This window comes from Neopsephotus bourkii, unplaced genomic scaffold (genome assembly GCF_033783945.1).
Source record: "Neopsephotus bourkii isolate Nb327-2 ecotype Australia unplaced genomic scaffold, CSIRO-AGI_Nbou_v1 NB_53, whole genome shotgun sequence".
NCBI classification, from domain to species: Eukaryota; Metazoa; Chordata; class Aves; order Psittaciformes; family Psittacidae; genus Neopsephotus; species Neopsephotus bourkii.
This window is the reverse complement of record NW_026900570.1, coordinates 8,756,515-8,778,891: the sequence shown is the minus strand read 5'-3', so window position 1 is coordinate 8,778,891 and position 22,377 is coordinate 8,756,515. Positions and strand designations below refer to the sequence as shown.

Here is a 22,377-nt window from a genome sequence, read left to right as displayed (position 1 = left end):
TTCCACTCTACCAAGGATTATCAAACACACATAAGGATCATAAGCAAATCTGTTACAAGGACAGGTTTTGAGTGTAAATATAAACAAAACATCTGCACAGTAACAGGTAAGTAACATGCCTAACTGAAGTGTTTGAATGTGTGCAGACACCACTATTTCTAGAAATTATAGCAAACCACACCTCAGCTGCCAAAAGGGAATGTCTCTTAGCCAATTTGTTAGAGGTCAGAGTAAAAGATACAGAACCCTTACATCAAACACACAGACAGCATCCCCAAGCATGCATACAGCTTAGGCAAAGTGTTGCAAACTAATACTTGACTTGAATGAAATTTAAATCACTTTCATATTAGGGATAGGTCACCCTGTCAACCAAATATACCAAAATATCTCAAACTTCTGTGGCTGAAGTAATTGCTTCCAAAACATACCATTTTTGAAAATACAACTGCAATCATTCAAAGGAGTTTGTATGGTTAAGTTAAAATCAAATTTAAAACCCAAAGGAGATAATGTGATCCTTCATATGGTGGGAATACCTACACATGTCTGAGACTTATAAAAAACACTGTGAAAAAAATGAAATTACCAAAATCAGTAAGGACAGAGGGAATATTACTGCTAAGAAAGCTTTGACACAACTAACAGGACCTCAGCTGTAAAAATAAAAATATTTACCAGGTATGCATGAACTTAAAGTAGGCATCTACCTATCAACTAGGTATCCACTCTGATCCACCTTGTGGAACGAATCTTTCTTTCAAAGAGCAGACAAATGAACTTGCTGTCTACCATAGCTATCATCCAGCACCCTTGCTGTAATACAGGGTAAAGAAGTCTGGGAGGTAAAGCTGACCCAACTGCAGCAGCAGGCTCAAAGAAGAGCTAAAGGTTTGCTTATAAATCAAAACAGAAGTGATTTTCACCGCCTTGCCTTGTGGACGGTACAATTGCACAGTTAGAGAAAAACAGTTTCCCTAAGACAGGAACTCATTCAGACAATGCTGAACTAAAACAGTTCTGGAGAAAAAAACAAACAAACAAATAAACAACAAAACCACCAAACCAAACCAACACACCACCAAACAAACAAAAAAGGACTGACATGTTTTGTGAGTATGAGGTAAAGGGGACTGCCTCAGGTAACTCTATTCTGCAATGTATTCCCTGAAATGCAGTCTCTAGCATCATGGCCCCTCTTACGAGAGGGACCAATCTGAAACAGCTTCAAGATGCCAACTGGAATTTTCTTGTCAAATAAACTGCAGACAGGTCAATACAGCAACTTGATGTACTAGTTCAAGAGACTTTTTCTCCCGAAGAGAGGGACTGATCTTACTCATCAACCTAGATTGACAATACAGAACATGGCAGTTTCTTCCATTTTCCAGAACCTGGTTTGGGAAGTTGGAGAGGGTAGTGGTGTGGGAACAGAAGGCACATCTTCACTACCTTCTAGCTCAGGGCTCTCAGAATCATTGAACACTCAGGAGTCCAAAAACGGTGATAGCAGCCCAACTCAGAAAAGCAGCATCCTTCACCATGCATTCATTAACAGAGACAGAAAAAAAATTTAAATCTCTTGCAAGCACTGCCACATTACTTTCATCAACCCATCTCATCCTGTATTTTTCCTAGTACAACAATTACTGAGTGTCTGGAATGTTTATCAGGATGATAAACTGTTTGAAGCCATGCCCATACACATCACACACACAATTCAGGTGTCTTATACGTACCTACCATTACATGCCCAAGAAGAACTAAGCAAGCACGTACTTGTTTAAGATTACTGAAAACCTCACAAAGTTTTATTAACACACAGGAGTGAAGCTGGGACAGAAACTTCAGTACATAGAGAGTACAGTTCTGCTTCTACAAACACTGGGCATTATTTCTGCTGAAATAACTTCATGCTGAGACTGAAGAGAATTACATATAAAAGAAACATGTTTGCTCTTGGGTAGATAAAGGACAAATCATTTCAGTCATCTAAAGAGGAATAAATGATAATTCCTTCCATTATTTCAACTGTTGATCTCTTTATAAAGACCTTTATCAAAGGCACTAGTGAAATCTAAAGAATAAAACATAGAAACCTACACAGAGATCATAAGGAGAAAATGCTTTCAAAAAAAGACTTGACAAACTTGGTGAGGGCCTTGCAGGTTAAGAAATGTGAACTACTTTATTTCTGGGGCAATGAAATCACCAAAACCAGTGCTGCAATACAATGCATTAACCTACTTGAGTGTAAGGCTCAAGCCTCCGTTCCTTTTCTGGGCAAAGGAGTAACTGCCATAAACCTAATCCTACACTAGTAATGAAGACATATTATCTTTACTGCCTCAAGATCCAAAATTCACCTCCCGCTACCACCAATTACAAAGACAGTACTTGTTAAAGAGCAAGGGAGTCTTAGGGAGTGAGATAATGAAAAACTCTTTAGCAGAATTTCAGATATCATCATCTGAACATCTTCATCAAAACCCAAAGGCTGCCAGCTATAGGTTGAGAATCTTGATCCTCCCCATAACCTGCCCAAGGGATGAGCTAGGGATGTACCATCCTAGGAACGACTGCTGGGAAGCCTGAAGAAAACTGTGAGTCATTATCCTTCCTTAAGATTCCATCAACATGAGGAAAACAAAATACTCGAAAAAAAAGCTGAATTATTTTGTTCTTCATTGGTAAACATATCATAGGGCAGAAAACTATGGACAAAGGCTGCCACTACCATCCTTCAGGTGATACCTCAGAATGGCATAGAATATGGAAACAGAGGAAGAATTCATTAATACAACAGCATGAAATGGCTCCAAGCACAAGCCTAGACCTATTCCTAGCCCCCAAAGCAGCTGAACTAACCGTGATTCAAACAGAGCTAAAGACTACCTTTGACAATTGTAGGAACAGACTTGGCTAAGACTCAGTCTGAGGAAATAAGGAATAACATTTATGCCATTCTGAGATATCACAAACAGTGCAGCAATATGTACTTCCAAGCTCTGATAAGCCTTTACAGACACCACTGATTAGCAAGCTTTGGAGAGAGTATGGGTAGCTGAGAGAATTTTCAGTGCTGAACTGCCTTGACTTAAAGTACATCATGTTTCCGGTGGTTTTCTTCAGTCCAGCCCCCAGCCTGTCAGCCTTTTTAGGTCTGGTTTTTCTTTCAAAATCTCTACTCAAGTTGCTAGAATAGAAGTACAAAACAGCTTGCCCTAGAAAATAAGATGTACAGAAGTCTAACCTCAGAAAAAGCTGTTACATTTTGTGACATCAAGAAATAGAAGCCTAAAAGTAGTATTTCAAGGGTTTCAAAAAACAAAAGCAGTGCTTTTTCAATTATTTTCTAGATAGTAGCTTCACATCTGCAAAGTGGTATCTATTATCATATTTTAAACTGAAGCTCTCCAGCAGTTTTCATATTTGCCCCCATCATTATATTTTTCTGCATCCAAACTGTAACCTCATTTTACAAAGGGTTCAGTGCTTATATCTTCTACTGTATTAAGTATTCAGATTCTGTGACTCAGAAAAGTCAAATTTAAAAGGACACAGCCAAACATATAGAACTTCTGAATACAGTTTATATCCACTCCCACTTTCAGAGATACTTACCTCTCCTATTTCCATCAATGGTTCATTCATATCCACCCCTCCATAACCATACTGAAGATCAGCTTCAGTCAATTTGTTCTTCTTAATAAACTGTGTGTTGAGGTACCTATAGAAATAAAGATATTCTAATCAAAGCAGGCAAAAATTAAGCTTGTGGGGTTTTATTTTTTTAATAAATTTGGAATCATGGAATGTGTTCCACATCACAAAAGATAACCTCTTGTAACCAATGCCACTGCTATATGTAGGAAATTCTTAAAACACAAATTGCTTCCATTCAAAGAACTTACATCATATTAAAACAAGTGTTAGTAACTGAGATACCCAACAGCACTGTCACCACTTTCTTGGTGTGCAATATATTTGTGTAAGAATTCAACTTTTCAACATACACTACCATATTATTCATACACATATATGCAAAGTAACTGCTAAATTCTGGACAGTTGACTAGTACTAGAGTGATAGCAATCTGTTTAGTTTTAATGATAGAAAAACATTCCCAAACATCAGTTATTTCTAGGTAAACATGTATTTACTTCTACCTGTAATGTTTATTATTTTGCATTTCTCTCAGGCTAAGACACAAAAATAGTGTAAATTTTTACAGGGCCAATATTTGTCAGTTAGGATCCCTTACTCAGGTCATGATAACTAGCAAACAGCTGTATTACAAACTTTAAAGAGAAGAATTTGAAGAAATTATTTTAATTAACAGCTATAAAAAATGTTATAAATGCTTTCCTTTAATTTAGTATTTACTATTGTATGTATAGTTTTTATAAAGAACAGAACACGGTTTCTGCGCAAGACCTGATAAAACATCCCTCTTAATTCTCAGTATTCCCTTAAAAGAAATAAAATGGTTCAGTTTAAAAATGAACAGGGTCCAACTAAGGAAGACTTGTGTGGTGGTGACAAGCTGGAATACTAGCCTAGCCTTGTAGATGCAAGTCTGCGTAGAAGATTATAGGCCTACCACTTCATATACAACTTGCGTGGACATCCAAAGAGCTGGAACACAAGCCTTAGGCATGCTCCTTAATGATACTCATCCCCCCCTACCCCACGAGCAAACAAGGGCAGCAGATACCATTCTGCTTTTCCCTGTTAAGCTTACTGAAAAGAAAAACCCTATGCTCTCCTCATTCACACCCTCTTCCACCAGTACATGTCTTCTCAGCAAATCCAGATCAGGCAACTGATTCATCTTAAAACTAACACAGTCACAAGTGAATAAACAAATCTAACCTAGATAAGGTAGCCCAAGCAAAAAGGGGATGGCAAGAAGTAGGCAGGCAGAAACACTCTTGGCAAGAGCTTCACCACACTCTGCCTCAAAATCAAATTTGCCCACATTTCCTCTCTCCTTCCCCTACTTTTACCATCAGCTTCCAGAATCAAGGACAAGCAAATAAATTCAAAACATATGCAAACAGTATAATCTGAAATAAAGTTCTCCACTGAAGTCATTAACCATTTTTCACCTTGAATAACTACATCAAATACTTCATCTGTATTTCTTACTTTTGGAAGACAATCCATAATGTTCATCTGTAACTTACTGTGAAGACAAAGAGTTGGTCCTGGATTGATAATATCAGAAATTGCCCACTGACTCTTGCTACTATTGAGATAAAACTTTCAGGCGAAAATTTGAAATGCCTGATCATACACTCAGGCCCAGTTACTTGAAAGTGCACCTGTGTTGGCTTATGCTTTATTATCTGATAGGGAAAATAGCAACAAGATGAGAAAACTGAGGTTTGCTTCCTTTCATGGTATTAGCAAAGCAATATACCTTTCGGTACCCACACCTCAAAACATATCCACAAAGCTTCCACTCCAGAAAAAAAAAGTTTGGAATGTAGAAGACTGTGACAAGACTCATTCAAAACAAATAGCTATTTTACAGCAGAATACTGAAAGATGGTGTTCCATCTAAACTAGCAGTATCAGGAAAATGTCTGGTACATTAATATTTTTGTGGGCCATTTATTTCAAGGATAAGGGACTCTGTAATACAGCAAATTAAAATAAATTAGGTATTTAGCAAAGAAAAAAAAACTGCAAAAAAAAATTAAGAATTAGAAGGGTAGCTAATTATTTGGGACAGGTTACTTGGTAACTTTCAAGTATCTGGTACTTTCAGATCAACCAAGAACAAAACTGTAATCACAGGTTACTGCTCTAGGCACAGTGACCACTCCCAAAGCAATGTTACACATCTCAATAGCCCACTGTGTCCTTGAGGGGTCAGATTTCAAAAGCCTTGTCAGATGGACTAGACTTTATTTCTTGTAATGTTTTATTTGGTTTTAGTAGTTTGAATTACACACTCCTGGATAAGAAACCAATATTAGCATTGACAAAATAGACATTGTGAAATTCGGCTTGAATCTAATAAACCTAAGAGAGTTCCTATCTCAAGTCAGCTCCTGGTTATTTTCTTATGTGCCCCATGGTAAAGCCAAAAGAATCTACCTCCTTTAAGTCTTTGTGCATCCATGATATGACACCACAAAACAACACATATTTATCTGTATGCCTAGAAGTACCATACTTCTTTAACCAAAAAGGATAAACACCCTGTATTCAGATTTTTTCCTCCTCTGAAAGCTCTCCAAAGATAAACTTCTGTATAGCCACCCTTTTTGGTGTCCGTGTCTGCCCATAGTCAGACTGCTATACTGGTCCCCAAAATGGGTCTACCAGAACAGTATACAGGAATAAACCTAAACTGAAGTGTTAAGGAAATTGCTTTCGGAAAATTGCACCGAGAGAATGCTGCTAATGATTTTGCCACTCCACTGCAAGTGCTCAGGGGCAAAGAAATGGATAGACCTTATGTGGCAATATCATCCACCCTACTGATGTACAGGAGGCAATTTTTAAAAAGTAACTAACTAGCTAGGACTGTTACAGTTTGTTTTCAGAAGCTTTCAGATTGGTTTTTAAGATTTTCTTCAACCTATCACTTGCACAATTAAATTGCTTTGCAAGCTACAGAAAGCATACGCAACCATATAAAGAGATAAATAGGTACATTACAGTGCAGAGCATGAGACATACATAAGATGAAGATAAACTCAGAGGAGCACAGAGAAAAGACAAGACATAATGGACACAAGCTGCAGCATGACAAATTCCAAAGAGACACATAGGGCAATTTCTTAGAATGAGTAATCAAGCACTAGAACAGGATGCTCACAAAGGCAGCAAAATTTCTGTCCTTGGAGGAGTTCAGAATTTGACTCAACAAAAAACTAAGCCACCTGGTTCAACTTCTGAAGCTAGCCCTACTCTGAGCACGAAGTTCAAACGGATGCCCTTCAGAGGTTCATTCACACCTACTTTTTTTTTTTTTTTGCTAATGTTTCAATGCAAACATGCAATGGCGACTTCACAAGAGCTATATGAAAAGCACCAGAACCACTGTGCTTTATACAAGCAGAATGCTTTAATGTGTCTAGTAGCATGCACATACAAGCGCTCAGTGCTGGAAGTTTTCATAATCCAGTATCTGTTCTGATTTACTCTTAAAACATTACTCACTGGTTTACAGATCTGTAAAATAGTGTTAAAGTAATTTACCACAATTTGAAGATTAGCTAATAAATGAAAGCCATTTCATTACAAAGCACTGCAGATACTAAAACCTTATTAACCCAACAGCTGTATCAAAATGATGAGACCAATAATAAATAGCTGATATGGAAATAAATCTCCCACAGCTACCAAATGCTCTAGGCGAAAATGAAGATAGTTCTGCCAACAGAAGAAGTTTCAGTGGAAAAATATCATTAACATTGGGACTCAAATGTTCTTGTTTAAATCTTCCCCATATTTATTGCTACGTATCACAGTATGTTAGAGTATGTTACAGTATGTTACATAATTAGTAAACAAGATTAAGACCTGCAGCTTCTTAACACTTAGAAGAAAGGGGACTGGAGAACAGTACTGGAACTATTAACAATTATGTTACAGTTTACTGTTGATACTATTTGAATCAGAATACAATTTACTCTTATCATGACAAAACTGGCTGAAGTTTAATCCTGAAAGAGACAGAATATGTCTCACATAAAAAGTACAAAAATACATGGAACTAAAATTAGCCAGCAGGACTAAAAATTACTATACATTAATATGCTAGTATTATTACAAGTGCTTGGAGAAAAGAAAAAAAAACAAAACACAAAATGGAACAAAGCAAAAGTTGCACTACTCGTGTTTACTTTTCAGGATTTTATTATGAGAAGATTTTAAAATTTCAACTGTTAAAAAAATACAAGAAAACTCTCCAGGTTACTTGAAATAAAGGTACACAAACCAGATGTTTTACAAGTACAATTACGCAGTAAAACAGTTACAGCACCAAGACACTGATAAGCTCCCATGTCCTGCATTGTTTTTATCCATCACGTTTATCATCAGAACTTACAAAAACAACTGAAGAAGCTCTTTTAATATGAAGTGTTCCTTATTCCACCAGTTTTATCACCTTGGTTTAGACATGCATGTATAGGATTTTAGCTTTCAAAATGATTACATATTTCTTTCCTAGTAAAATTCCATCAGAGGGGTAGGTAAAAAAACCCCAAACCAAAATCAACACCAAAGAAAGAAAACATTAACTCTATTGCCAGTCACATGATTGGTCTTGAATTTTATAAATTTTGCTCAAAAGGAAAGTGTGCCACATTTTAGTAACACTGCAAATATTACCTATAAGGGTAGAAGCACAGATGTGAGTCTATTTAAATTTTAAAGGAATCTAGTTAAAAAACAACACTAAGATTACCAGCTGTAAAGATTAATCAGTTTTCATTGTTGGAAGAATTATGCAAATTAGAACCTGGGATGCAACAGAATCAACTAATTTATAGAACCTTTTTGAGAGCAGGTGTGCAAGTAAGAAAAGAACTACAACTGCTTTATAAAAAACAGCCTTCAGAAGTACTTTCACCAAAACATTCTCCCAGAAAACAATAAAATTGATGTAACACTTAATGAAGTGTGTCCAGTGCATTATGACCCTATGAATCAAGCACTGGATTATTTCTTATTTTCATGTGAGAGGGTCTTTTAGTCCCCGTTAGAATGTACATTTTATTACAGAAAAATCATACTTTCACAAAGTCATGACCTTTGGAGACTTTTAAAAGATGGTATATGACAAAATTCAGAATTTCAACACAAAGAAAAAACATATAGTATTGAAGTAAAATTATTTCCAACAGAACACCTAACAAGTACATTTTCTGGACCAAAACACAATATGCAGAGCAGGAAGAAGAGTTAGAATGGGCAAAGCTGATATGAGATAACTTCAGAGTTTAAGAGCTTGGCTTTGTGGGTATATGAATGCCACTGTATTGAGCTTATATCTACATACAGGTTAGTTCATGCGCATAATAACTGTCTGGGGGGAAAAAATGCCCTAGGTTTGCTTAAAAATAAAACAAAAAGTCAAGGTCACGCTGCTGGAGAAATATTTTAATTTGCTGGTTTATGACCAGAAGCACTCAAGCACTGAGAAAAACTGCTGCAGAAACCAGAATCAGCAAGACTTAAACACATTAAATAGGATTCTTCTTTTCCCCCCTTTATCAGCTTCCAAGTTAAGTCAGTGACACACTATGGAACTAGAGTTTGCAAGGCCACCACATTTGTTCCCAGTCTGCTAGTGATAATTTAATATGATTCTACAAGACCACACATACATATCTCTAACATAATAGTAAAGGTCTTCAAAGCCTTTGTAAATCCTCACATCATGCCATCAAATAAGTACCATATTAACAGTGCCTTGTAAGTTATATTTACCTACTCAGTATCATATGCATAACAGGCACTAGAATGTTCCACCTACAGTCAGAGTGGAATTAAAATTCAAATCCTAGCAAATCTGAAGCCATCTCAATACACTTACAATTTTAGCAGCTCCTGAATAAGTAAGTTTCATCTGCTTAAGCTATTATTAGTGCCAATAAAACGTATTTGTGATGAAGAAAACAGTAGAAGTACAAAAATAACAGAGGTTAGTTATGTTTTTATTTATAGACTTGGTTCTAATTGTCTAAAAGACAAAACAAAACAAAAAAAGAAACCAAACCAAACAATGTGTAAAACTGATTGCCTGTAAAAGTCTATTAGTTTATGAAGTTCTCAGAAAATAAATAAGGAGCAATTTTTACGCCCTCTGCAATCCCTGTGGTCCAAACATTCACCTGAAAAGAAAGGACCCAAAAAGCACATAACCTTGTCTGAAAGGCTCTTCTAGGAGGGAAATCTGTGTTTTTGCCAAGGCACATGGCTAAGCTTTGAAACAAACCATGCTGGTTCAACTGGACACTTCAGTACAATGAGATCCTTGTAGAACACCTAGGATTATGAGCTACTTCACTGCAGGTTGATTAGCACCAACATACTACAACATCAGAAACAACAGAGGTAGAATATACTAGTAATGGAAGAACAGTAAGAATCATCTTACATAATTACTTCAGTGGCAAGAAAAACCTGTTGAGGCATTATTCCTCTTTTTCTTGTGTTCGATCACCATAACTACATTCTCTCCAAAACTGACTCTGGGAACATTCAGCTATTGCTGTCTAATCAACATTCTTCAACTTGAACTGCAAATCATGTTGTAATTTGCAGTAATTTGATAAGGTTAACTCATTTGAAAAGCTTACCTGTATAAACAGTCCATATAGTCTGCCCCTTTGCTATACTCCTCCCAGTATCTGTGATACATAACCAGTACTTGTTCTTCAGCTTCCAGAACTCTCTGTGAAGGAAGGCACACACCCCTCACAGAAATTAGTATGAAAACAGCATACATACATAGACAGTTGTAACAGGATTATCATTTTAGAATAACAAACACATATTCAAAATTAAAACCACACCTGAGCTTTAAGCACTCTAAAAATAACATTGTGGCAATGATCAGGAAACAAGAAGTCTTGATGCTACAAATTTTGTAGTATGAAGCACCACGTACAGAAGTTTTGGTACGTCAGCTACAACAGCTTTATTTTACATTTAAAAAGAACAAACACGATAATGTATTGTTTTCCATTTATCTTTGCAGAAGTACCTGCTTGAATAAGCATGGTTCATACTCTCATGCTGGTGGGATAATTCAAATAACTATTTCCCCACTGGACTCAGATCAATTTTAAATTCATGCAGCCACCTGTACTCTGGAGGAGCTGCCTGACTGTAACCACTTAAAGTCAGCCTTACTGGTTAGACAGGCCCTTATACTTACCAAGAATCCTGGAATAAAATAAGTTTAACAAAGCAGATATGTACACACTTAAATCTTAAATTCTGTAAATCTAGGCCCAAATCCTTTGGAATTTAAGCAAATCATCATCTAAAAAGTTGCCGATGTACTGAACTTCTCAAATTATATTCACACTTCAAGGAAATAAGTTCGACAACTTAAGAACTATTTGTGAAGGAGGATGAGATCCTAGGAATTCAACTAGAATTCTCTCTAGAGTTTGCTCAGGCTCAAGCAGCAAAGAATCTTATGCAAAAAACAATGCAAGAGAGGTAATCTAGTAGACAACACAGTCAGGAGTGCTTTCCTCCGCAGTAAGAATTTTGGAAAGGTTTCCCAAAATCACCTCAAAGACAAATGGTAGATAGTCAATTAAAAAAAAAAGAAAAAAGAAAAAAAAAGAAGAAGAATGTATGGATGTATGCCTTCTGCTACTTCCCACAGTTTCTACTGTGCTGACATCTGCCTAATCATCATAAGTGCGCTCATTTCAGCTCACTAAATAAATGAGGAAGAACATTTTTTGGCCAACCTGTTATTTTAACAAGTTGATTTAGTCTACCAAAGTGTCAGAGGTATCCTTTTTGCAACCAGTGAAACTAAACATTAAAATACCCAGTCTATCTTGTCAAATACACAGGCAACTAAGCTCAAAATACAGCATAAAGACATTAAGCAGAACTATCCAGAGTCTGCAATTCTTGATTCCTTATAGAGACACCAGAGACAGGTGGACATCTTGTTTAAATCTACTTCTCTTTTTACTGAAATACAAGGTGACACTGTTCATCCATCCTATATACTACAGATAATGAATCATAATTCTGTTGAAGTTGGCTTAGCTGATGAGACAGAAGTTAATGCACAGCTACACAGGTATACAAGTATTGTTATCTGTCATAATACAGTAATTTGACATTACTTTCTTCCCTCGCAAGCATTTTTGTCATTTTATTTCCCACGTATTTCAAAAGTTTTCTTTGGTAGACTACATACAACTGGTATCTACTACAGTAGATAGTTTCACATTGTAACAGACGAACTATAGCACATTTGGAAAATGAGGACATTTCTGTAACTTGATTCGTTATAAGCATTCAAAAGAAAAGAAAGAACTTTTCAAGCCAATTAATATTTTGCATAAACCATAATTACTGGCTTAAAAAGAAAGTTATTTCATGTAGCATATAAACATTGTCTACATTGTGTCATGTGATGTGTGTTGATATATCAGATACACATATATTCCGTCTCTGGAAATCTGTCGTCTGTAATTTAATCTCGTAAAACCTGCATACCTTCATGCATACAAAACAAACAAACCCCCTTACTGAAGTCAAAAGAGAACAAACAATATCTACATGTACATCAGTAAGTGTATGCATTACCTTGTGCAAATGGCGTACGTGATTTTCCAAAAAAATTTTAGTCTCAGTATAAAGTCTCTCTCCAAGAGGCTCAGGATAGGCCACACACAAAGCATAAATGTCTCTGGGCTCAGAGTCAAGGTTTGTATCTGCTTGAACTGTGAAAACTGATCAACGAAATTTAAGACATACAGTACCTTTTTTTCCTCCCACACGCTCATTTTAGTTTTTTTTTTATTTTTTTAACATTTGAGCACAAAGGATAAAATGGATTGTTTTCTGAAATTAGTGCAAGTCCTGATCTTTAAAGAACCTAAGTTCTAAAGTTTTCGGCATCAATAATAACTTCTAAGTAGTGGAAGGCAAAGGAATGTTAGAGCTAGAATCCTGGAACTTCTGTCAGCCCCATGTGGACATGGCTTCTACAACTTAATTGCTTGCCATCTATGAATAAGATTATCTCAAAGTGAAAAAAAACAGTTTTTATCCAAAAATTCTTCCTCTGAATACACAGCCAGTGTGAAACTGCAACTCTTTGGATAATGGAAAGAAGCACTCATTAGGTCAAGAGTGTGATTAGTCAGCTATGGAGCAGAACAAACCTGAAGTGAAATCGACTTCAAGTTTTCCTCCCCCAAACCTAAAACATTTTATTGTTCCTGCATTTTCCCCCCAGCTCCACAGGTAAAACAATTTTGTAGGACACTGGAAATTAAGTCATCACAATCCTTGTGTGGATGTAAAACCTTTGTTTTATTTTTAACCATTATTACCATTTCAGTAATCCTGTTTAGATCACAGCCATGAAAAACAGTTGTACTTGCTCACTTAATTAGGCAGCAGCTTTAGCCTTTAAGGTAGTTTTGTAGTATCTACACCTTTGGTTTGTACGGCTTATATCAAGTTTTAAAAAAGTTACTTTATACTTTTGTCAGGAAAAGAATTTATGATTAAGAACTTTGTTTTCAGAAAAGTCAAGCCTGAGGTGAACAACTGTGGGAAATAAATTAGTTCTGCTAAAATCAGTTAAGAACTAATTTTGAGCACTTTATAAAACCAGTCATGCTGGAAATAAGGATTTAGTATGGTTTACTTTTTAAGGTAAGCTCTTTAATTAAAGGAACATACAAGAACTGTTTTCCTCTAGCCTACCTTAAAAAACCATATAGCTGCGTAAAAGGAGATAGAAGACGTAAGGACAGTTAACAAGTCACCTGCTTCATCTACAGAATAGTGTCAAGCTTTCATCAGACAGTTTTCCCAAGAGCATGTTTCATTTTTTATATAGAAGTACTACTTAAAACAGTGAAGATACTGATGCAGGACAACTAAATCAAAAAAAGCCTTTATACGGCAACTGGAATCTCAGAGAGCTTACGCTTAAGCACAGTCTAATTTTGAGTACATTTTTTTCCTCCATATAGATCATCTGTACATGTGTTCGCTTTGGAATGGCAGGAAGCATTAAATGGAAATCCCAACAAATAAATTAGGCAATAGTCACTGCTTTGTAACAGTGGCTAGCCCTACATTACATCAACTTACAAAGTTACGACCAATAAAATAGTAAAACAAACTCTTATATTACTAGTGAAGAATTACAAGTTTTCTTAAACAGCTTGTAACAAACAATTGTTTTTCACACATTCCCCCCCTCAAATGAATGTTGTCATTCTAAGGAAGGTCTCTAGTTGAACACATCATCAATATCATTCAGACTGGAAGCCTCTTCACTATGCAAATAAGATATTTCTGAGAATGGAAATTTCAAAATTAGATTTATATATATATATATACTCACAAGCAAAGGGGACATGATTCTTTTTTTCCTTTTTAGATCTATAACTACACAATCTGAATCACCAGAACTATTACAGATTTCTGCTACAAGAGCAACTTACTTCAAGGTTAGAGGTAACAAACGGTCTTCATCGCAATGGCACAAGAAAATAATAACAGCAGCTAATCTGATAAAAGCAGCAAACATCTGAGTTCATCTAGTCTTCAGTTAGGAGTACAGATGACTCGACTGTTGCAAACTAGTTTTAGTTGCAACAAATCTATTTAAGAATGAAAATAGTCTCTCTACTCTTCCATGATGATGTTCATCTTCTAAACTTGCCTTTCCTTACTCCAGAGAACAGTCAAGCTTTCTTGCAAATGAAGAAAGCCTAATCTAGTATTCTTCCTTGACATATGACACCCAGTTTCCACACCTGCTGAAATTAAACTAACAGCTTAATCACAGAAGCACTTCCACAGGCACCTGACACATTTTCCTGTATCAAATTATAAAAATCAACACCAGGCTACTTGCTAGATAATAAGTTTCTCTGGATTCTCTACAAAAAGCAGCTATCATGACTAAAAAAAAAACACATTACAAAGCAGCTTTGCCACAAAAAGTTCACATTCTTGCTCAGTATGTACTAGTTTGTTAATCTAACAGCATCTTTTGGCCTAGAATCCAAATTTAAGAAGAGTGTTCAAAATGCTGTAAATCTCTTAACAAAAAGTCATTGAGGGGAGATTAATTTATCCAGTGATGAATTAAACATCACTGATATTTTAGTCCATAAACTTAAAGCACATTTTTTTCTTTGCTGCTGTCGCTTAATAAGATCAGGAAGAAGCTTTTATTTCTCATTATTTTGTCTTTAATGGTGAAAGCCATCTGTCCTTCCAGTTTAGCACAGAGTTTTGCAGGGTGATAAAGGTCAAGGGAAGCTGAAGCCAAACTGCTGATTAGGGGCTTTCACTCTGTCTTGAGAACATCAAAAGCCTTGTGCGATATAATCGCTTCAGTAGTTGCTACACAAGGGGCATTACCCAGCAATAAGAAACTGAAGTGATTCAAAACTAAGAACATAAAAAAACACACAAACCAACAAATTACCATCAATGACAAAATACTGCTTCCAAGCCGTAAAAGCTCACAAATACTGTCCTCAGGGTTAAAACAAAATAAATAATCTAGTTAAGGCCCTGTATCTACAGAAGATCTATTCAAAACCTTCTTTTAAGAGCCTAAAGTAGAGCTTTTGGAAAATTTACGTGACTGTTACTCTTCCTCTGTAACAGAATCAAAATTCACAGAGCACTTGAGGACTCATAAAGAATTATGATTATATGAACTTTATTTACTCTTCCTTCTCTTTGAGCTAGTTCTTACGTTAAACATACATGTTTGTAAGTTTCTGGTTCCTCACTGGAGCCTTGTAAAATGGGGAATTAGAGGAGGGAGAACAAACATTCAGAAAAATGGAAAAAGCAGCAGGTGACAATGTTGTATAATTTAAACATAATTTCATTTTGCAGTACGGCTACCTTCCTCCCTGGGTACTGTTTATCTTATTTATTTGGTTGGTGGAAAACCCAAGACAGTAACAGGAAGATCCTGGTGTTCTACCTGTTCAGAGAAGTTCTGCTGCTAAAAGGTAGTTATCAAAGTACAGCTGAACTACCACTCTGTAAACAAGCTTCATTAGCCTCTTAAAGAGCACTCCCTAGCCTAATGAATATTTAGAGGCAATGTCTTGAAAGTTACACAAAGCATTCATAACAACCAAATTATTGTAAATAGTATCTCAAATAGAGAGACATAACTGTCACTTATTTACCAGACAATGAAACAACTCCAGAAACACTTTTTTTTTTACAGAGACACTTAAAGGAAATCTGAAGGACAAAGGTGGTTCAAGATGACTCACAGTTTAAATAAAGTGACATATGGTCTTCCAAGGGATCTTTTTGCAGATTTTAACTCTTACACAGTTGTGGTTCCCAGCTCATTGCCATTCTAGCATTTCAAGTTTGAGATATAAGCTATATTTAACAATAAAATTACCATCAGAATAACAAAGAAAACATTATTACAGACAAGTTCTGGGGAAGTAGCGAGGCAAAAATTAGTTCTAGAAGTGGTACATGCACAGTACAAGCCTCTCACTCCTAAAATTCTACTAGTTTCCATACACCATATGATCTCAGCTATCTCAAGCAGCACAAGAGAAAGCAAACGTTTTGTAGACTACATTGCTGCAGACTGAAATAATAATTCTTATCCTTTGTTTCCACACCATTGTTTCAACTAGAGAGACAACAAAGATCACATGGTACTATAAATTAAATAACCCATATGAATTTCATTAACACAGTTCAAATAATTTACCGCCTTTTTATGCTGCTTATTAAGCAGCAAGAAAAACAGAGTTAATATGACATCTCTTTAAAATCCCTGTAGTGTTAGTTAACTGATTACTCTGATTAAATTGAATCTAACAGAGACTAGAAAGCTAACAAAGAACAAGAAAATGTATTTTTAAAATGTCACATCTTCCTAAAATATATCATTATATTTTCTTTATATATTTAAGCTGGTAAAAGCTTTCACACCTGCTGTATAGAGCTGCCAGTTTCACCAAGTTATTGAATACTCAGTGAATAGTTCATGTTAAAACATTAGATTTGGTTACAGGTAGCAGAAGTACTAAACAATCAACATTCAAGCTGCGAGTTACAAGTTACACAAGCTCCTCAGACCATTCAGCCACAAAGAATAAGCCAAAAGGCTCTTGCCAGCGCTAAATCAGGCACAGATAGTGCTACTTTCCAAGGAACATAATTAAGAGATGATAGCAAGTAAGGTCTTACGAATTACATTCCAAATGATTCTTTCAAGACTGCTTCCTGAGTCTGCTATTGACAAGTACTGCTTTTCTGATGTTCAATTAACTGAAGTAAATCCCAGAAGAGGCTCAACAGCAGACTTGTGTACAAGGCCTCCATGTAAAAATTTCTAAGTGAAACACTGTGACAAGAGGAATCAATCCAACATCCCATTCAATTATTATTTGAGATTTAAATCTACTTTAGGTGTCCTTCATGAAAGGTTTAGAGCTTTAAGCTCTAAAGTTAACTGCTTATTAACACATGTTGCACAATACAATTGCTCACCACCTACTGACCAATGCCCAGCAATCTGGGCCTTCCAGGTAACTCCCCCCAGTTTGTATATTGAGCATGACTTGCTGTGGTATGGAATATGCCTCTGGCTAGTGTGGGTCAGGTGTCCTGTCTGTTTCCTCCCAGCTTCTTGTGCCCCTCCTCACCAGCAGAGCACAAGACTGAAAAAGTCCTTGATCAGGGCAAGCATTACTGAGCAACAACTGAAAACATCAGTGTTTTATCAGCGCTGTTCTCAGATTAAAGCCATAACACAGCCCTGCACCAGCTACTAAGAAGGAGAAATATAACTGTTACAGCTGAACCCAGGCCAAATAGAATCATAGAATAGTTAGGGTTGGAAAGGACCTTAAGTTCATCAAGTTCCAACCCCCCTGCCATGGCAAAATAGTTACACTTCTTTTAAAATAAGTAGTTCACTGAAACTCACATCTTGTAAAAAACTACAAGGCCATTTTACATGTAAAATGCAAGCCTTTCACTACAACAGAGGCATAGCTGTGACCTGAACAGCAAGAACATATGATCACAGCTAGAAAGAGCAGTAAGTTTTAAACACAGCTTAGCTCTCAGGAACAGGGATAATAACAGTGGAGAGAAAGGAAGGGTTTTTTATAAACCCTTGCTACAGAAATGGCTAATATGGTACAGTACATTTGGAAGTGCAGAGAGAGACATCTTTAAACAGAACCTCACTAACCCCACATCCCCAAATTCAAAGGTGTGCATTCTCTGTCTCGTATGCTTCCCCTCCTAAGCATACACGTCAGCATACAAGAAAAAAAAATCATTATCAGAACTGGGGAAATTCAATCCATGTACTTACATGAACAGCTATAGCAAAAGCTAAGGTTTAGAGCTACTAAAAGTGAGTAAAACTCAGACTGATTTACGTTTTACTACCAGCATGACATTCACATAGAAAACTTCCCAAACATACATCATTTCCCATCCCTTTCAACGTATTCACTGGCCCACAAGCTTAGTAACAGATAGAACCTTACGAAGAGCTTCTGATTAAGACCACTGAGATTGATAATAAAGCAAGCCTACTCCACGCTAAACATATCATGTAAACACATTAAGCCAGATCTTCACTTAAAGGATACGAGAAGCGATCATTCCACGTTGCTCTTTCAACATAGTCCAACATAACAACAGCTTTAATTGTTGTTAAAAGTTTGTTCCATGTTTCATCAAAGTCAACTACTCGTGGTTTCAAGGACATTGTGGGGCTTTAGTGTTAACCTGCAGAAGAATTAAACATGTCAAACACCACTAAACAATAATTTAAAAAGAAAAAAAACTTTCCTTTGACATTTTCAATTTAAATTTTGCACACTGTTGCTCCACCATGATACAGCAACACGAAGAACACCCACATCTGCTTCCTCACCATCCGAAATCAAGCTCACAAGCCCTTACTTTAAACATTATGGAATGGAACATTAATGTTGCATGAACAGCCTATAAGATAACACTGACTAATCTAACAACATTGTGCCTCAAAATTCCTTACCAAGCCACCCATTTAAGAGTGTCATATGAAGAAAACAACTTTCCTGTAGATTTTAGCTTGTTCACTTTTATACAAAGATAATTTCAGCTGTATCCAAGAAAATTTTGTTCAGGAACACACTAAGCATGTTACCAGAGTATGTGAATTTACTACTGTCAGTTTGTAGAGTACGTTCACCTCAAGGTTTCATGAGACATTTTTGGTGTTATACTTAAAAAGCCACAAAATCCAAAAGCTTTGATCAGGATGACAAAAAGACAACACATCTAACACAGAGCATTATGCTGAGCTTATTGCAATGCAGCTTATTGCACTTTGCAGCAGGACAAATGGTGAATTATTTCAAAAAGGAAAGAAAATACAGAATATTTTTAATAAATACATCAATATTTTCAAAGAAGACAGAAAATATGGCTTGAAAATACAGAATCCATATAGTAATTTCATATAAAAGATACTGGAAGAGATGTATTGAAGGAACTAACTAAAACTAACTAAAACTAGAGCAAAAGGTACTTTAAAAAGAGAGTTCCCAAGAAACAACTGTGGAGTTTTCTTCTTTGTTTCTATTTTTCTGTCCTATAAACTATTCTGGAAGGGACATGGTGTGACATTCCATGCACAAGTCTAGCTCCAGCTCAGACACACGACATTTTAAGCGTAAAATAAAGAACTGAAAGAATACTTATATTTCCATTTTAAATAGATGGGCAAGGGACTTCTAACTTGTTTTCCCAAGTTTCCAAGGTCAGAAGGGAAAAAACATACAGCTAGTGACAAATTTGAGGCACAAGAGGGACACCTCTACAAGGGAAAGGATCAAGTGTCATGCTAAAAAGCCATTTAGCAACCAGCTCACTACATTAACCACTACTGGCTTTTAATTTTCTCAGACAGATTAGTTTTCTCAAACTGCAGGATATAGAGCTTCTCAGTTGAATAAAAAAAATCCCCAAAAAACATCAGGTGTAACTTTTACACTGTGGGCATATAAAATGCCACCCTGACTAAGCAAGCTCTTCAACTGCTATGAATTCAGGAGCCACGAAGGGTTGTTTTCTTCTACCTGCAACTCAACAAATTCTGTTTAAAATGTAATCAATGTATCACCCAAGTCACACTTGCTTTGGTTTCATGAAGAAACTGAGGAGTAACTAACTAGTATCAAGGAAGTGGTATTATCCCATGTTTTATGAACAGGAAACTTCTTCAAGAAGAACTGAAGGTCAGAAAGTGGTACTTGCACATTTACAGTTCAGTAGGAACATTTGTTATGTTTGCAACATGGTTATTACCGCTTTTGGAAACACAAGAAATCTTCATGTCAGTATGTCAGCAGCAGCTTACTACACAGAAAATCAGTAAGAACTGACAAATCCAATAGATACCTGTCAAAAAGTAAGCTGAAAAACACAAACTGATTTATGTTTCAAAGAAACATGAACCTCGGTAGAAGTAAACAACAGTAGGGCTCACTTCCAGGATGGGAAAAAGCAAGCAGCAGTCTTCCAAAAGCTCTAATATTCTTCTTTCAGAAAACACAGGAGTATTTGCAGCTGACCCCAAGAAGAAAATAATCATGGTCTACAAAACCTGTGAGAATCCTAGTAAATTCTTGTGGTAACAAAGTTATACTTCTTTGAGCATTATGTTATAGTCTGTTCTCTCCAAAACACACCTGGTACCTCCAAGGTAAAAGAACCATTCCATCATTGATAAGCAAATCTGAGGGGACGAAGCAACGGTGAAGAAAAAGTCCTCCCCACCACACATCACACAGAATCAGTAATACCGTGTTTAGTATCATCAAAACCTACTAATATGTAAAGTATTACGCACCCATATACTCACAAAGGTATTTTGGTATTAAATAGTTTAAGACAGATCAGGTTGCTATTTGGCATTCTCTTACAGCTTTCACACCAAAATGTGTTTTATGGATAAGTTACCAAATACAGTATAACTTTTTCTGCAAGACACTGGGGTTTTGAGGTTGCTGTGCTTCAACATGTGTCATGCACAAGCTCACCAGCTTACTTCAAATGTTTTCTACTGATGCAAGCAACTGCCGTGATAAATATTACAGCAGAGCAGAGTATCTACACCATTCAGCCGGTGGAAAACCATACTACTTTGACAAGCCCTACAGTAACCTGACATTGTTGAAACATATTTACAAGAGACTATCCAGAGGTGTTGCTTCCATCACCTCGTCCTTTAAAACATACCCCTGTCATACTGCACACATTTGTTCACACAAATAAATGCAGAGCTTTAGCGAGCCCCAAAACACTCCCCGAATTTCCAGCCCATTTAGACATCTCGACAAATATTATAAGCCAGTGGTGCGTGAAAAGCCCAGGGCAGGAGCGCCCATACCACACATGTCAACAGCGCTGCCTGCCCCACCCCTTGCCCCTCAGATCCCAGTCCGCCCAGCAGCAGCGGAAGCATCCCGCTCCCCACGGCCCCCCACAAGCCGCGGGCAGGGCACGCACGCTTCCTCCTCCCCCCCCTCCCCCCCCAAAACAAAAGCGAAACTGGCCGAGAGCGCAGCTAGGAGGGACGAGCGGCCGCACCACGCCCTCCCCGCCGGGCCAGGGCACGACCCGGGGCAGGGCCCGGCCCGCGCCCAGCCGCGGAAGGAGGGCGCTGCCGCGGCACCAGCACAGCTGAAGGACGGGTGCTCCGGGCGGAGCGGCGGACCCCAGCGGGGACGACTCCGCGGGGCGGCAGGCTGGGGGGCCTGGACACAGGGCCGCCGCGTCTCATGCGCACCCGGCCCAGCAGCCCGCAGCACACGGGGACCATCGCCTCCCCTTGGGCGCGGGTCTCCCTCCCCTTGGTCCGGCGCCGCTCCTGGCCGGGCCGGACACGGAAGGTTACCTGGCGGCAAGGGGCCCGAGTCCGCGACGCCTGCCCCCCGGCCGGCCTGCCTCGCTCCCTGCCCTGCGGCCGCGGTCCCTACCCCGCTCTGTCCTCACAGCGCTGCCATTACCCAAGCCACTCGCCCCTCGCGCCCCGCCTCTCCGCCGGCACCGCCACTGCCGGGGGGGAGGGTGCGGTACAGCGGCAGCTGGAAGGATGCGGGGCCTCGCCGCTTCCTCACCCGCCGCGCTGTTGCGCTGCGCACCGCCGTCCCCAGGGTCTCCCCGCCGGCGACGCGATGGACGTGGGGTGACAGGCCCCGACGAGCTGTCAGTTTCCGACTCCCGCTCCCCCGCCTGAGGAGGGGGGCTTGGTACAGCCCACACTACGGCAAGCACGGACGGCCGCAATTCCCAGCGGCGGATCACCCTGCGACCGCATGGCGCATGTCCCCGCGCACGCGTTGCTTTCTTGCTGGTGACGGTTTCCCCCCGGCACATGCGCACTGCCGTCTTTCTTGGGCGCCGAGCGCCCAGGCTACCGCGCTGCCCGAAATAAGAGTTGTAGTGCCTCGGTGGGCAGTTACTTGCAGGCGTCGGGAGGCTGGGCCTTGTGTGAGACACCTCCCCCGGGTGCGGGGTGCCTCGGTCACCAGGGGTCTCTTGAGGAGATCCGGGTTCCACAGAAGATGGAGGTGTTTCTGTCGTGCCGCGCAGAGGAAGCGGGCGGCT

General features: G+C 38.4%; 1 protein-coding gene across 3 annotated transcripts in view; it reads right to left on the bottom strand.

Annotated features, from left to right (window-relative positions):
• CUL2 (cullin 2) overlaps positions 1 to 22,133 on the bottom strand; it is a 49,813-nt gene extending 27,680 nt beyond the window's left edge. For 2 of the 3 annotated variants that reach the window (XM_061349921.1, XM_061349912.1), the window contains exons 1-5: positions 21,665 to 21,822; positions 18,369 to 18,507; positions 12,316 to 12,418; positions 10,329 to 10,423; positions 3,625 to 3,730 (exon numbers count right to left, since the gene is read on the bottom strand). In XM_061349921.1, coding sequence (XP_061205905.1) covers positions 3,625 to 3,730; positions 10,329 to 10,423; positions 12,316 to 12,418; positions 18,369 to 18,487 — 423 coding nt within the window. In that variant the 5' untranslated portion in view covers positions 18,488 to 18,507; positions 21,665 to 21,822. Of the gene's footprint in view, positions 1 to 3,624; positions 3,731 to 10,328; positions 10,424 to 12,315; positions 12,419 to 18,368; positions 18,508 to 21,664; positions 21,823 to 21,887 lie in introns of those variants that run through there. The other variant, XM_061349902.1, reaches the window with a different exon arrangement.
• Between the last annotated feature and the right edge of the window lie 244 nt (positions 22,134 to 22,377).